Source organism: Urocampus carinirostris, chromosome 8, assembly GCF_059441175.1.
Source record: "Urocampus carinirostris isolate Australia breed hairy pipefish chromosome 8, RoL_Ucar_1.0, whole genome shotgun sequence".
Taxonomy (NCBI): Eukaryota; Metazoa; Chordata; class Actinopteri; order Syngnathiformes; family Syngnathidae; genus Urocampus; species Urocampus carinirostris.
In genome coordinates this window covers 26,460,982-26,473,898 of record NC_142356.1, presented here as the reverse complement: position 1 = coordinate 26,473,898, position 12,917 = coordinate 26,460,982, and the positions used below count along the sequence as shown (strand labels likewise).

Here is a 12,917-nt window from a genome sequence, read left to right as displayed (position 1 = left end):
GCGTTGTTCACATCTTTGTTTTATTTTACTTATCTAAATATATACTGTATAGATAGATAGATAGATAGATAGATAGATAGATAGATAGATAGATAGATAGATAGATAGATAGATAGATAGATAGATAGATAGATAGATAGATAGATAGATAGATAGATAGATAGATAGATAGATCATTTGTCATCATAGTTAAGCCTATCATGTCTTTTGTTATACGGAAAAGAGTTTTTAAAATGCTATAATATTTGGGGGTGATTGAGCACCCCCAAAAACAGGCTGGTCACGCACGGCCATGTAGCACGGTCAAATTAAAAACTGAAAAGATGTCAGCAGGAATACTTGAAAACATTTTTTATTTGTTAATGGAATCAATAGAAAAAATGATGTAGTATATATTTGTGAAAAACCATGAATGAAAAACGAAAAAAAAATACCCAATTTAACTATTCAGTGCTATCCAAATTCAGTGAAACAAAATACAAAGTACATTTCTTAGTTTTACTATTTAGAAGGGGAATGAATTCAAACACTGTTTATTTAGCAGTGTCTTACAAAAAACACAAAGTTTCCTTTTGTAAAAGGAACAAAACAAAAGTGTTTTCTATTATTTCACCTAACCACTTGTTTGTTGAGATCTCACGACGCAAACTGTATGAAAAGAAAAAGTTGTAGAAGATAAATAAAATAAAATAGGATGCAACATGGATACCACATTGCAAAGATCAAAGCAATGCGTGTGCGTGGCATGCCAGACAAAAAAAAGTACAAACACACACAGATACAAACGTGCGTGCACAAGCGCAATCCATGATTAATGGCTTTTGCAGTTGCTGTAGGGAAACACTTCATTATGTTTCCATCCACACCCGCAGGTTCTACTTTACATGCAATGATCCGTGCTAATGCTCACAATAATCGTTTATCATTGAGCAACTGTGAATTGACCAAAAAAACGTTCTCTCTCTCCCTCTCTCTCTCTTTTTTTTATATCCCCACAATGCATTATGGGATACTCAATTTCTTTACTAAATAAAATAATGATACATGAAAAAATATAAATATAGAGTTGTGCCGATATCTGTAACGATATCTGTTTTTAAACTGCCGACATGAAAAGAGAAACGGTAAAAATATTCGAAACTGTGTGAAAAATATTCGAAACTCAAATTGTTATGCAACAGCTTACTCTGATGGAATAATGTGGGTACTACAACAAGACAATGTCCGTTTACCTGGGACCGTTTTTTACACAGAACAAAGTCAATATTTAGGTTTAACAGCTGTTAAATTTAAAAAATATATATCTAAATTTCTAACCTTGGGCCAACACTTCTCTGCTGTCTTTTGCTGTCCGTTCTTGTTGTAATGGGTTTTTGCTAGCCAACCGAAAACATACTTGCTAAATTTAAAGGGACAGTGTGTCGTATTTGACCACTAGCTCACACTGTATTGTGTAAGCGGGGATGTCCAAACTTTTCAGAAAGCGGGCCAGATTTGGTAAGCTGAAAATGTGTGAGGGCCAACAATTCAGCCTGGCGTTCTTAACAGTCTTTTAATTAATTTGACCTCCGTGAAAGATTTGCAGTATTTGCGATCAGCGTCGCAATCTTGTAGCTCGCCTTTGTAGCATTTTCATGTGACTCGCAGTGTTTTGTAAAAAGCACTGCTGTGCTGTTAAAATAGCTTTCAGCTGCTTCACCTTTTCACGGCGTTCATTTCCAGTTCGCTTTTTGGAGTGAACATGTTTCGTCTGGCAGTGCCTATTTATATTATGTTCTTTAAAAAAAATCTTCAATCAGTATCTTGGCAATTTAGGCAGATGAAGAATAAAATTTATATTTGTTATGAAAAACTCCATCCATCCATTATCTGCACCGCTTATCCTCAGTAGGATCGCGGAGGTGCTGGAGCCCATCCCAGCAATCTTTGGGCAGTGGACACCCTAAACTGCTTGCCAGTCGCAGGGCACACAGGGAAAGACAATTCACTCGTTCATCCACACCTAGGGTCAATTTGGACAGGCCTGAGTAATACAGGACACACTCATTCTGTTAATAAGTGAACATTCATTGAAATTTTGAAGAAAATCCAAAAATTGTGAAGGTAAATGAGAAAGAACTTTAACACTGAACAAATATAATTAAACATATTTTCAACCTTAAATTTACATGACAAAGCCTTACCTGCCCCCTCCCCTTACTCCAAGTGATATAAATAATCGCAAAGGTGGCCAAAACAAGAAAGGGAGAAAAAAAACTCAAGGACAAAGGTGTTGAGATGTGACTCATAGGCGCATCAAGAGAAGACCCTGCTTCTGCGAGGAGCTGCCTATGGCGTTTTTATTTACAAGCAAACAAAAATAGAGCTCAAGTTGCATCCTTTTCTTTCTTCACATTATTGACATTATTTCTTTTAGGGGTTCGCTTTGGTTTTCAAAACAGAACAAAACTTCCCTAAGCACAGCCCAGGAGAAGTCAATTTAGCTTGATACTGATTGTGTGTGGTTTGAAAGGTATGGATACAATAAATATAAACCGCTTGTATGGCTTCCACAAGGAACAGTAATGTTTGTGCGCTTGCGAAAAGGCGGCTAGTTGAAGGCAAGTGTTAGAGCTAGACTTTTAATCGCAAGCTGGCAAGAAATGCTATATCAATGACAGTTCACAATAATCTAAAATATAATTACTCAGCATACAGGAGTGTCTCACAAAACTAGAATATTATGAGTTTTCTGTAACGTGATTAAAAAAGTGCTTTCAGCATGCATTCTGGATTCATTACAAATCAACTGAAATATTTTGTTATACTTAAATATTTTAATACTGCTGATTACAGCTTACAGTCAACTTTACACTATGATCAGCAATATTAAAACAATAAAAGTCCTCCAATAATCCAGTTTTGTGTGAAATCTACTATTTTAAAAATGTTTTCATCGCAATGCAAAAAACATAACTACACCAATATTCCAATTTTCGGACTCAGTCCCGTGTCTGTGGAACACTTAAGCGTAAGTGTGTGTCGACGTATACCATGTACCGTACTTTAGGGGACTCAAAGATCTGGTCGACACCAGAAAATTAATTGACAAATAGTTTTCTTATTTACCATGCATAATTAAACGCAGATGAAACATTGTACTGCATACAGGTTTTTTCCTCAAGAATTCTTCACCTGTGGAATCAAGGTCACAAAGACCCATCCTCAGAATTGAGCAAGAAGCCACAGATTTTGGATCAGACATCTGGGGAAAATCTGAAAACTGCAATTTGGGTAATGTTATATATGCAGTGTATATATATTTTATTTTTTATTTCAAAAGAAAAGCTTACGGTTCTGTGGGTGTATATATAGCTGTGAGGTCTATTATTACTTTCTAACGAAAAACCTGCACAAGTCTATTGTTAAAGGAAATAAGAAATTGCGATGTTTAAGCATGACAAATATAGATCAGGAAGAAGCCATTCAGGCAGATTCCAGAGTTTCCAGTCAATCGGCTTTTGTATATTCAGACTACTGGTGGGCAGTTAATTCTGGAAAATTAACCATGGAAACAGAACTCTTCCCAGTAAAATGTTTTCATTTGGAGTAATAGATAAAGGACCTTTTCAATTCATTATAAACCAACTTCTGACAATTTTCATTAGGAATTTTATCAAGTGTTGGGCTTGTGTTTTATTTTAGATCGTTGGCTAATTTTTTGGGTGCAAAATACAGGATTCAAATTCAAGGAAGTTACTTTTTATGTAGTAAAACTAAACAATCTGTGGTTAACCTTTGAGCACTTAATTAGATAAATTCTCTCATTGAACAACCTCTTAGTAGAGAGCTCAAACCGTCACATCTTTGAGTTTGTCCTCATTTGCCGGCCAACTCATTTAACGGAAGGAGACTTTTTTCCTCTGAGAGGATTTTCTACCCAAGCGGCATAAAATATGCTTATTTGTCAGCGTCACCGCGCAGGAGCCTCTCATGCTGCCGCTTGGTGATAACATACTTGAAAAACTCATAGACAGACCAACTGATGGCAGTGGAGGGCATCTGGTAAATAACACGAGCCTGCACGCCTTTAAAGAAGGCTGCTGCGCCGCCCGCTTGGTACACCGTCCGTAAGGCTTCACCCAAGCCGGAAATATGGCGCGCGGTCGGCGAGCTGCCCACGCCGGCCTGGATTGCGTGCGCCTCCTGCGTATTGAGCAGCGTCTTGCAGACGTCGAGAGGTGTAGTAGCGGCGGCGGCTAGCGCGCCGGCCAGTGCGCCCGAAAGCACGTGCGAGGTAGGGTTGTAGTGTCTGTGCGGGTTGAGCACCTCCTGCAGGTACTCGTAAGTCATGAAGTGCAGTGCCTGGAAGGGTACGTTCATGGTCAGCTGTGTGGTGTAGCTGCGGTAGAAGGCTGCCGGGCCCTCTTGGCGCAGCGTCGTTCCAATGCAGTCCAGCACGCCACGGTATGGAGAGCCGAACATCTGGATACGCTGCTTCACCACTGAAAGACAAAACAAACAGAACCGTATCATCCCAAGAGCCAAGAAGAGATCCGCAGGTTCGTGAGCATTCTCCATTCGGGCCCCGGTGCTGTGGAATGCTCTTCCCCTTAAAATTCGATCTGCAACCTCAGTGGAAATGATTTAATCTAACCTTAAAACACACTTATATTCTATAGCATATGAATAATCTATACTTTACGTTCACAATGTCTGTTTATAGCATCCATTGCAGCCTGGTCATCCTGGAAGGGGGATTACATCATGTGCGGTCCCTTCTCAAGGTTTCTTCATTTTCCTCATGTTGAGGTTTTTGAGTTTTTCCTTGCCCTCATGTAGGTTTTAGATCAGGGGATGGTGTAATAATTGTTTGTGGTTTACAATTATCTGTGGTATGTGCATCCCTTTGAGACTCTTTGTGATTAAGGGCTATACAAATAAACATGACTTGACTTAACTAAAGGTATGCACAATTACTAAAGTACAAGCAGTAGTGGCATGAGAGCAGTGGTTTATAACCCAAAATGGTCTAAAGAGCCATATAAAGGCAACTTTTATATATTTTACAGTATAATATAAATAAAAATTGTATATATATAAACCATGTACACTGTAATATCAAACATTTTCAACTAAAGTGCCAGGCAGCCACTAGGGGTTGACAGAGGGCCTCCGCTGGCTGACCAATAAGTCAAATGTGGAGTGCTGCTTTAAAGGGACATTTTAAAACAATAGCCCACTAGATGTCCCTGTATTGTGTATTGAAAAAAAACAACCGAAAAAAAAAACAAGTGCTAAGAAACACAAGGAAGAATGTAAATTACAGAGACTCAAAGGGACCAAACCCACGATTTTTCTTCTAATAGTTTTAGCCACGGCTTTCACAATGTTTTTGGGGCATCGGCATGCACTGCATGCATTGAGCAAAAAAAGGCTTGTGATAACAGGAACCTTTGTGATAAATGGCGTCAAAAACCTTTTGGGGGAAATAAATCACGAGTGTCACATTGGAGACCCATGTGTTACGGTCATTTGTTCCCTGTTAATTTAAGTCTTTATCTTATCATTGAAAAAATATGTAATATTTGACCACTTGACACCAGACTCAAGGTGACTGAATCGCACTACTTTTTTCCTGCATTTTTTTTGCCTGGCTTTTCACAAGGTTTGGTTTTGCAGCAAGATGGCAGACAAACATGTCAGCTTCCTTAAAGTGAGCCATGTTGTGTAATAAAAAAGTCTTCTTTCTTGACCTATGAGTATTTTTAAAAGTGCATGTTTATATGTTAGTTCATGTATTTTGCTTATTATTATTTGCTTGTTATAGTATTATTTTTCATTAATGAACAGTTTTTTTTACCACTAGAAGGTGCTAAATAATAAACACCGACCCTTTAAAAGGGCTTTAAAAGCAGTGATTTGAAAAGTGTTTAAGGTTTTACCTTCAGCTGGGTTCATCATGGCATCGTGGATGACGGTCGCCATGCACCCTGCCAACCCTGCAGAAAAACAGAAAAATAAATCATACGCACACACACTTAAGGAAAGAATGCACTCGAACAATAACTGACCATTAGCAAAGTGGCTGTTTGCACCGGGATGGATGGCGTTGCTCAGGGTGAACTTGATACGCTCGTAGCAGGCAAAATAAAGCGCGTGGGCTGGACCGGCACCCACCGCCAGCACGTTGACGCCGCGGATCGGCCGCCAGATGCCTTCCGTGCGAACGATCTGCCGCAGGGCGTCCATCACGTTGTGGTAGCGCACGTTCGGCTCGGGACGCAAGCTCTGCATCCGAGTCTAGAGGGAGAGGAAGAGGTTTTAAAATGAACGCTTTGATGATTTCAGTGGCGGCGTGGTGAGATCAGAAGATGCTACCAATAGCAGGGGCTGGCTAAGATACGCCAGAGCACTAACAAGAATACAATGCAGAAGGATACATTACATTACTTCCTAGATGACAAATGTAAAGAGATGGGCTACTAATCTAATTATTTTCAAATTATTGTAATTGTTTGTCAATTTTAAACTCAAAAATGTAATAAATCGTGGACTCAAGGGAAGGCATTTAAGTAATACGTTTTGGTTTACAGAAGTCCACAGTTAAAAGCTTTTGATAAAGTGGCAAAATGAAGGACATGAGTTTACGAGACCAACTTAAAATATATATTAGTTACTTACTGTACTTATTCATGTATATCACTTACCAGGTTTTACCATTTGGGCACTGATTAATAGCGGACCACTATCACAAAAGATCGGTTTCAACGGGAATCGTACTAGAGTTGTGGCGGTGAGAGTGCGGAATCCTAACCACTGACCCATCAATGATACAGATGACATCAGAAAAGGCATAAGACGTTATTTTTAATTCGTTTGTTCTTTGTGTTTTTAAGTGTGGAAACGTAACCTTTGTCTCTGGTAGCTAACTGATGTTAGCATTTGCTGATTAAGGACTGCGCACATGTGTGTGGAAGGTACTCTTTATCTCAGTTAAATCATCTTAAGCAGGGTAAATCGTGCTTCATTTAAAAAAAAAAAAAAAAAAAAAAAAAAAAAAAAAAAAATCAACTTTCACACAGTGGTCGTAAAATTGAGCATCAAGTCTTACTTTTCTGGCTATGTCCGAATGATTAAGTGAAGAAAGTTAACGTCTGGTCACACACTTGATGTGCTAGCGTTTGCTTGGTAGCTTAAAAGTAACTGCTTGTGTGTGAGAGAAATATTTTTTCTATTTCAGTCAGAAATTATTTTCCCCCCATTTTATTAACACTCCACTTATTGAAACATAAATATTTTGTTTGTTTGTTGTACATGATTCAATTGTTTGTTTGTTTGTACATGATTCAGATTGAATCGTTTCTTGTACATGATTCAATTGTTTGTTTGTTTGTACATGATTCAAATTGAATCGTTTCTCCGGCGCCGTCACGAATGGCAGCCACTCCAGCAGCTCCCGTGTTATTTTCGATTGTTCTCAGTTATTTTCGATTGTTCTCGGCTTAGGGATGCTGCTGGAAAAGTGAATTTCCCTTCGGGGATGAATAAAGTATCTATCTATCTATCTATCTATCTATCTATCTAAATGAAAGAATGAAGTTTATTTGTGCACAACAAAAAACAGTACCAACCACTAATTAGCAAAAGGTTGATTTGCTAATTGGTGATTATTTTGTCCTTGTAAATTGTGCCTAAATACTCATACTATACGTTCTTATATCAATAGAAAACAGCAAACAATGACAAGCTTTTACTGGTCCCCAAATTTTCAATATTTGAATAAAGAAGAGGAAATTACAAATGTATTTTTTTTATCTGATTCATCGGTTAATCGAAAAACAAATAGCAGGTTAATGATTAATAAAAAAATATTTAGTTGCAGCCCTACAAATGATTATCAAATCTTCTAATCAAGAAGTGTGACGTGGAATAAATGTCCTGGATGTTTCCGTTCAGGGTGGAAATTATTTGCTCACGAAATCTTGGAATGTGTCCAGTCACTATGACTGTGTTGCTCAACCGTTTTGGGGAGTGGGGGTCAATAACAGTGTGGTCAACCTATGCAAAGTACAGTGACACTGTGGCCTCAAGAAGCAGCTTTCATAGTATCATGATGGTCAGATGTAGCAAAGGACTTTAAAGGCTACTAGTAGTATTGTCATTTATTTTGCGGAGCATCTCTTCGACGGACACGCCGATGAATTAAATGACACGGTTGAGAACAATTCTAATCTTGTGACTTCATTCAATTTACTAAATCACGTTGCATTTGTGAAATGAGACAAGTGTGTTGACCAATTGGCACCATTCTCATTTTCGCGAATTGGAATGTGAAGTCATGGCTAAAAGGTCTACGTGCCAGCCAGGGTCAATGTAAACATCACGACAGTCAGCCAGGGTAAACTTTGACAGAGACTAAGTTTGCAAAGATTTCTTCAGGTTGGAAAGTTTGGCTGATGACTCAGCAACAAGAAGGAAGCTTTCCATCAAACATTCCTCTGACGTTCTGGAAATAAAAAAACGTAAGAACTGCAATTATCTTCTTAACTTCCTTGTAAGACGCCAGGGAACAGAAAACAGTAAGTTTGTGTACAAACCTGTTAACAGTTACTAAATGTCTGATTTAGCTTTGTGAATTAAGACACTGTAATGGAAGTAATCCGTTAATATAGGAACAGTTTGCAAACTAGGCCAGTGTTTCTTGACCTTTTTTGAGCCAAGGCACACTTTTTTAAAAGTTTGAAATTCTTGAGGCACACCCAGGCCAGATTTAAGGTTTTTTTCTTTAGTTTTTTTTTTTTCAAACCTTAAATTATTATGTTGCCTGAACTGACAGTACAACCTTTGGCTCCTGAGATAACACGTTACTCATTTTGGTCAATAATAATAGAGTGATTTTGAAATTTACTAGAACTATAAGCCCTTTTTCAAATTCTAAAATATAAATCCCTTGTTCTTTTTAGCCAAGACACAGAGAAATGGCATGGGGTTTTTTTTATAGTCAAGATGAAAATTGGGCAATTTCCCACTGGACAAGATCTCGCAGCACATTTATTGAAAAACACTGCACTAGACACACTACTAATGTATGTACTTTTTCTTATACAACAGTAAGGACAACAGTCAAAATTGAGTAAAAGTCAAGAAGAGATCCGCAGGTTCGAGAGCGCACTCCATTCGGGCCCCGGTGCTGTGGGGCCCAAATGGAGAGCGCCACAATACATATACAATGTGCCCAAAAGGAGTAAGCTGAAGATGAAGCTTTCAAGTGTCTACTACTACTGTTTTTTTATTTTTCCTTGCAGGGATGGCATATTCCAAATCAAAACTGAACGTTTCCCCATAATTAAGAAAAAGAGAATACAAAGAAATGACATTTCAAACATATAATAGTATATCTTCTCTTGGAATATCTTCCCAAGATTCGATCTGCAACCTCAGTGGAAATGTTTAAATCTAAACTTAAAACACACTTCTATTTTATAGCATATGAATAACCTATATTTTATGTTGACAATATAAGGGGATGGTGTCATAATTGTCTGTAGTTTGCAAGGGTATTTGATCTGTGCACCCCTTTGAGACTCTTTGTTATTAAGGGCTATACAAATAAACATGACTTGACTTGATGTGCTAATTAGGCTGTTGTGTCTGTTTACGGACTAATCACTGTTGATATGTTTTGGGTCCTTATTAAAACTACTCTGAAAGGGACAGTGTGCATCATTTAGAGCAGACCTGGGCACTCCGGTCCTGGAGGGCCGTATGTTCTGCATGATTTTTGAGGTTTCTCTGATCCAATACAGGTGATTCCAATCACCAGTATCGTTAACGAGCACTTGCTAGCTTGCTAACGAGGTTATAATTTGTATCACCTGAGTTAAAGAAGAGCAAACTTCAAAATCTGGCAGGACGTATGGCCCTCCAGGACTGGAGTGCCCAGGTCTGATTTAGAGCATCCCGTTGATATAAAATAATACATTCATTACAACAACAACATCGTTTAAATAATCAAAAATCCTTAATTTATCATGTAAATTCTTCTAAATGCTCATTGGTCAAAATGTTGCATTTAATTTACATATCACCTCACCTTTGGGGAGCTGCCATTATTGTCTGCCATCAAGCTGCTATGGGTACCAAAATGTAACAAAAATAAAAAGCACGCGAAAAACAAAATAAAAATTAAAATGGTGTGGTTTAGTCCTTTTTGAGTCTCCATACATTGGATTCGTCCTAAAGGCTTTTATCACTTATTTTCGGTAGCACTACAAAATACAACATCCATCCATCAATTATCTGCACCGCTTATCCTCAGTGGGGTCACGGGGGTGCTGGAGCCCATCCCAGCTATCTTCGGGCAGTGGGCAGGAGCACCCTGAACTGGTTGCCAGCCAGTCGCAGGGCACACAGGGACAGACAATTCACTCGCTCATTCACACCTAAGGACAATTTGGACCATCCATTTAATCTGACATGCATGATTTTTGTAATGTGGGAGGAAACGGGAGTGACCGGGGGAAACCCACACAAGCACGGGGAGAACATGCAAACTCCACACAGGAGGTTCAATCTCATGACCTCAGAACTATGCCGCACACGCGCTAACCACTGTGCCGCCCTAAAATACAACATATAAAGGTCAAATAATAACAACTGTCCCTTTAACTTTTCTCAACAGTTGACAAGAAAGTCAGGTTAGTGGAGTATCAATGAATGAATGACCTTCATTGTAATTGTACAGTAGTACTGTACAGCGAAATTGGAGGGGTTCTCTTGATAATCGAACAAATTCTCTAAACGGTAAAGTGTTTAGGGCAGCACGGCGGCGCAGTGGTGAGCGCGTGTACGGCACAATTCTGAGGTCATGAGATCAAACCCACTGTATGGAGTTTGCATGTTCTCCCCGTGCTTGCGTAGGATTCCTCCGGCCACTCCGGTTTCCTCCTACATTCCCAAAAACATTCATCTCAGGTTAATTGGCCAGATATGTGAGAATGAGCAAGTGAGTTGTCTGTCTCCGTTTTCCCTGTGACTGGTTGGCAACCAGTTCAGGGTGTCCCTTGCCCATTGCTCGAAGATAGCTGGGATGGGCTCCAGCACCCCCTACTGAGGATAAGCGGTGCAGATTTTTTTTTTTTTGTTTGAACAAATTTATTGACACTAAAAACAGAAAACAATCATGACAATCTCAACAGCAATTCACAATATTATATTCCAATATTACGTTTTTAACAGCAAACACAAAGTGAGGTTTGAACAAACCTTCTCGAAAATCAAACATATTCACAATTTCATTAGTGCTTATAATGGATTGATGGTAAATGTTTATAAGCCGATATGATCTCTACAAATGATTAACTGTTAATTAGTGTATATTGCAAAAAGTCACGACAAGCACACATCATACGAAAATAAGAGATTACGTGATATCGAATGTCACCGACACGATTCTCAATGAATGCAACCTGTCATTGCCGTGACTTCGTTCTTGGCTCTTAGTTCCCGCCACTAACATGACAGTCACGTTTATTTGTGTAGCCGTTCATCACAAAAGTCGGCATATTTCTTTAAATAATGACTTTTAACTTGGTTACTGCTCGGACAAAAAAGCGCTTTACCAAAAGTTGATCGATGACATGGCCGAAGATGAGTAACAGTCATAATTGCGAATTACATTACAGTAAATGTCATTAGTCGATACATCAGACTGGTAAAATACCGTTTTTGTTCGCTGTTATTCAACTTATCCATAAATAATGGCTACAGGTCAGCTAGCAGGGTTACTCTGCTAGCTCGTTAGCTTGTAGCCATTAGAGGAGAGGGTCGCTTCGCGGCCTTCCTGGTTTACGCAACGCGTCTTTTGCTGAAACTGAACGAGAATTCGCTATTAAAGTTAAACACGTTAAGGGAATTCATCGTCTGGGTGATGTATTACCTTCACGCAGTCAACAGGGTACATGAGACAGTGCTCCATAATTCCAGCCACGGCTCCGGCCAGCATGTGTGTGCCGGTGGTGGCGCCCTGAGGCAGCCCCTCATAGTCCACGTCCGCCTCGCTCGCCGAAGTTGTTCTGTGCGACACCGGGGAAAAGTCCTGCTCTCCGGATCCCCTCGCGGGCAAAATCCCGACGAATCCTGCAGAGTTGCGCAGCAATCTTCCGCCCAGCCATCGAACGTCTGTCCCGGGTGCCACCCCAGCAACTCGATTGTCGACCGCCGTCGTATCCAGCGAGGAGCGTCGGGACACGAACGCGCCTGCTTCCATTTAGATGGCGGACCTGAGACGTGATCCAGCCGGTCTTGCCTGGCGCCGACGGATCGTCACTAGGCGGGTCGCTCATCTAGCGCGAAGACACGCGGAAACGTGGATTTACTGTGGGCGGACCTTAGAGGTGACGTTGTATGGTTTTCGGCAGGTCATTGGCTGTTATGATGAGAATAAATGACGGCTTGTTTTTCATTGGTCAGTTTGCGTCCTTGGCGGCCAAGTTCATATTGCGCAAAATGTGAATGTCCGCAACGTTTGCAGTTAAAGGGACAGTGTGTACTATTGAGCGCCTCCTTCTGGTGAAAAAAAACTCCATTCGTCACAAAAACCCCAATATTGATCCATCAACATCAAACCCAATTGCGGCCCGCAGGATGATAGATATAAGCCTCAACCTTAATACAAAAGTCTAAAGTTACAATACGCATTATTTGCCACCTGAAAATGGTAGAAAAACAATATTGATTTAAAAAAATTAAAAATACACAAGCAAATATGTAATAATTGTAAGTGGAGATGTTTGCATTTATTTGACATATCGTTAGGCTTATCTGGAGGGAGCTAGCATGAATTGCTGCCATCTTATTTCTACAGTAACCTCAAAAGCAAAACAAAACTCTTTTTCTTCTATTTTGCCTTTTTTTGTTTGACTTTTTGTTTTTCT

General features: G+C 39.5%; 2 protein-coding genes across 2 annotated transcripts in view; one reads left to right on the top strand and one right to left on the bottom strand.

Moving 5' to 3' along the window:
• Positions 1-2,272: 2,272 nt before the first annotated feature.
• On the bottom strand, positions 2,273-12,360 carry LOC148361461 (mitoferrin-2-like). The gene is made up of 4 exons (XM_088342150.1): positions 11,921-12,360; positions 6,054-6,282; positions 5,925-5,981; positions 2,273-4,484 (listed from the first exon to the last, which is right to left on the bottom strand). The coding sequence occupies exons 1-4, from the start codon at positions 12,248-12,250 to the stop codon at positions 3,940-3,942; spliced, it is 1,161 nt and encodes a 386-aa protein (XP_088198276.1). The 5' UTR covers positions 12,251-12,360; the 3' UTR covers positions 2,273-3,939.
• Positions 11,478-12,917, top strand: part of LOC148361460 (ectonucleoside triphosphate diphosphohydrolase 7-like) — a 19,808-nt gene continuing 18,368 nt past the window's right edge. Inside the window, exon 1 of the mRNA XM_088342149.1 lies at positions 11,478-12,377. The gene's annotated coding sequence lies outside the window, so the exon portion shown is untranslated. The remainder of the gene's footprint in view (positions 12,378-12,917) is intronic.

Coding starts and splice junctions, on each gene's coding strand:
- LOC148361461 (XM_088342150.1), bottom strand. CDS start 12,250: ATGGAAGCAGGCGCGTTCGTGTCCCGACGCTCCTCGCTGGATACGACG. Junction 5,982..6,053: donor AAACAGCCACTTTGCTAATG/GTCAGTTATTGT, acceptor GTTTTTCTGCAG/GGTTGGCAGGGTGCATGGCG. Junction 4,485..5,924: donor CATGATGAACCCAGCTGAAG/GTAAAACCTTAA, acceptor TTTGTCTTTCAG/TGGTGAAGCAGCGTATCCAG.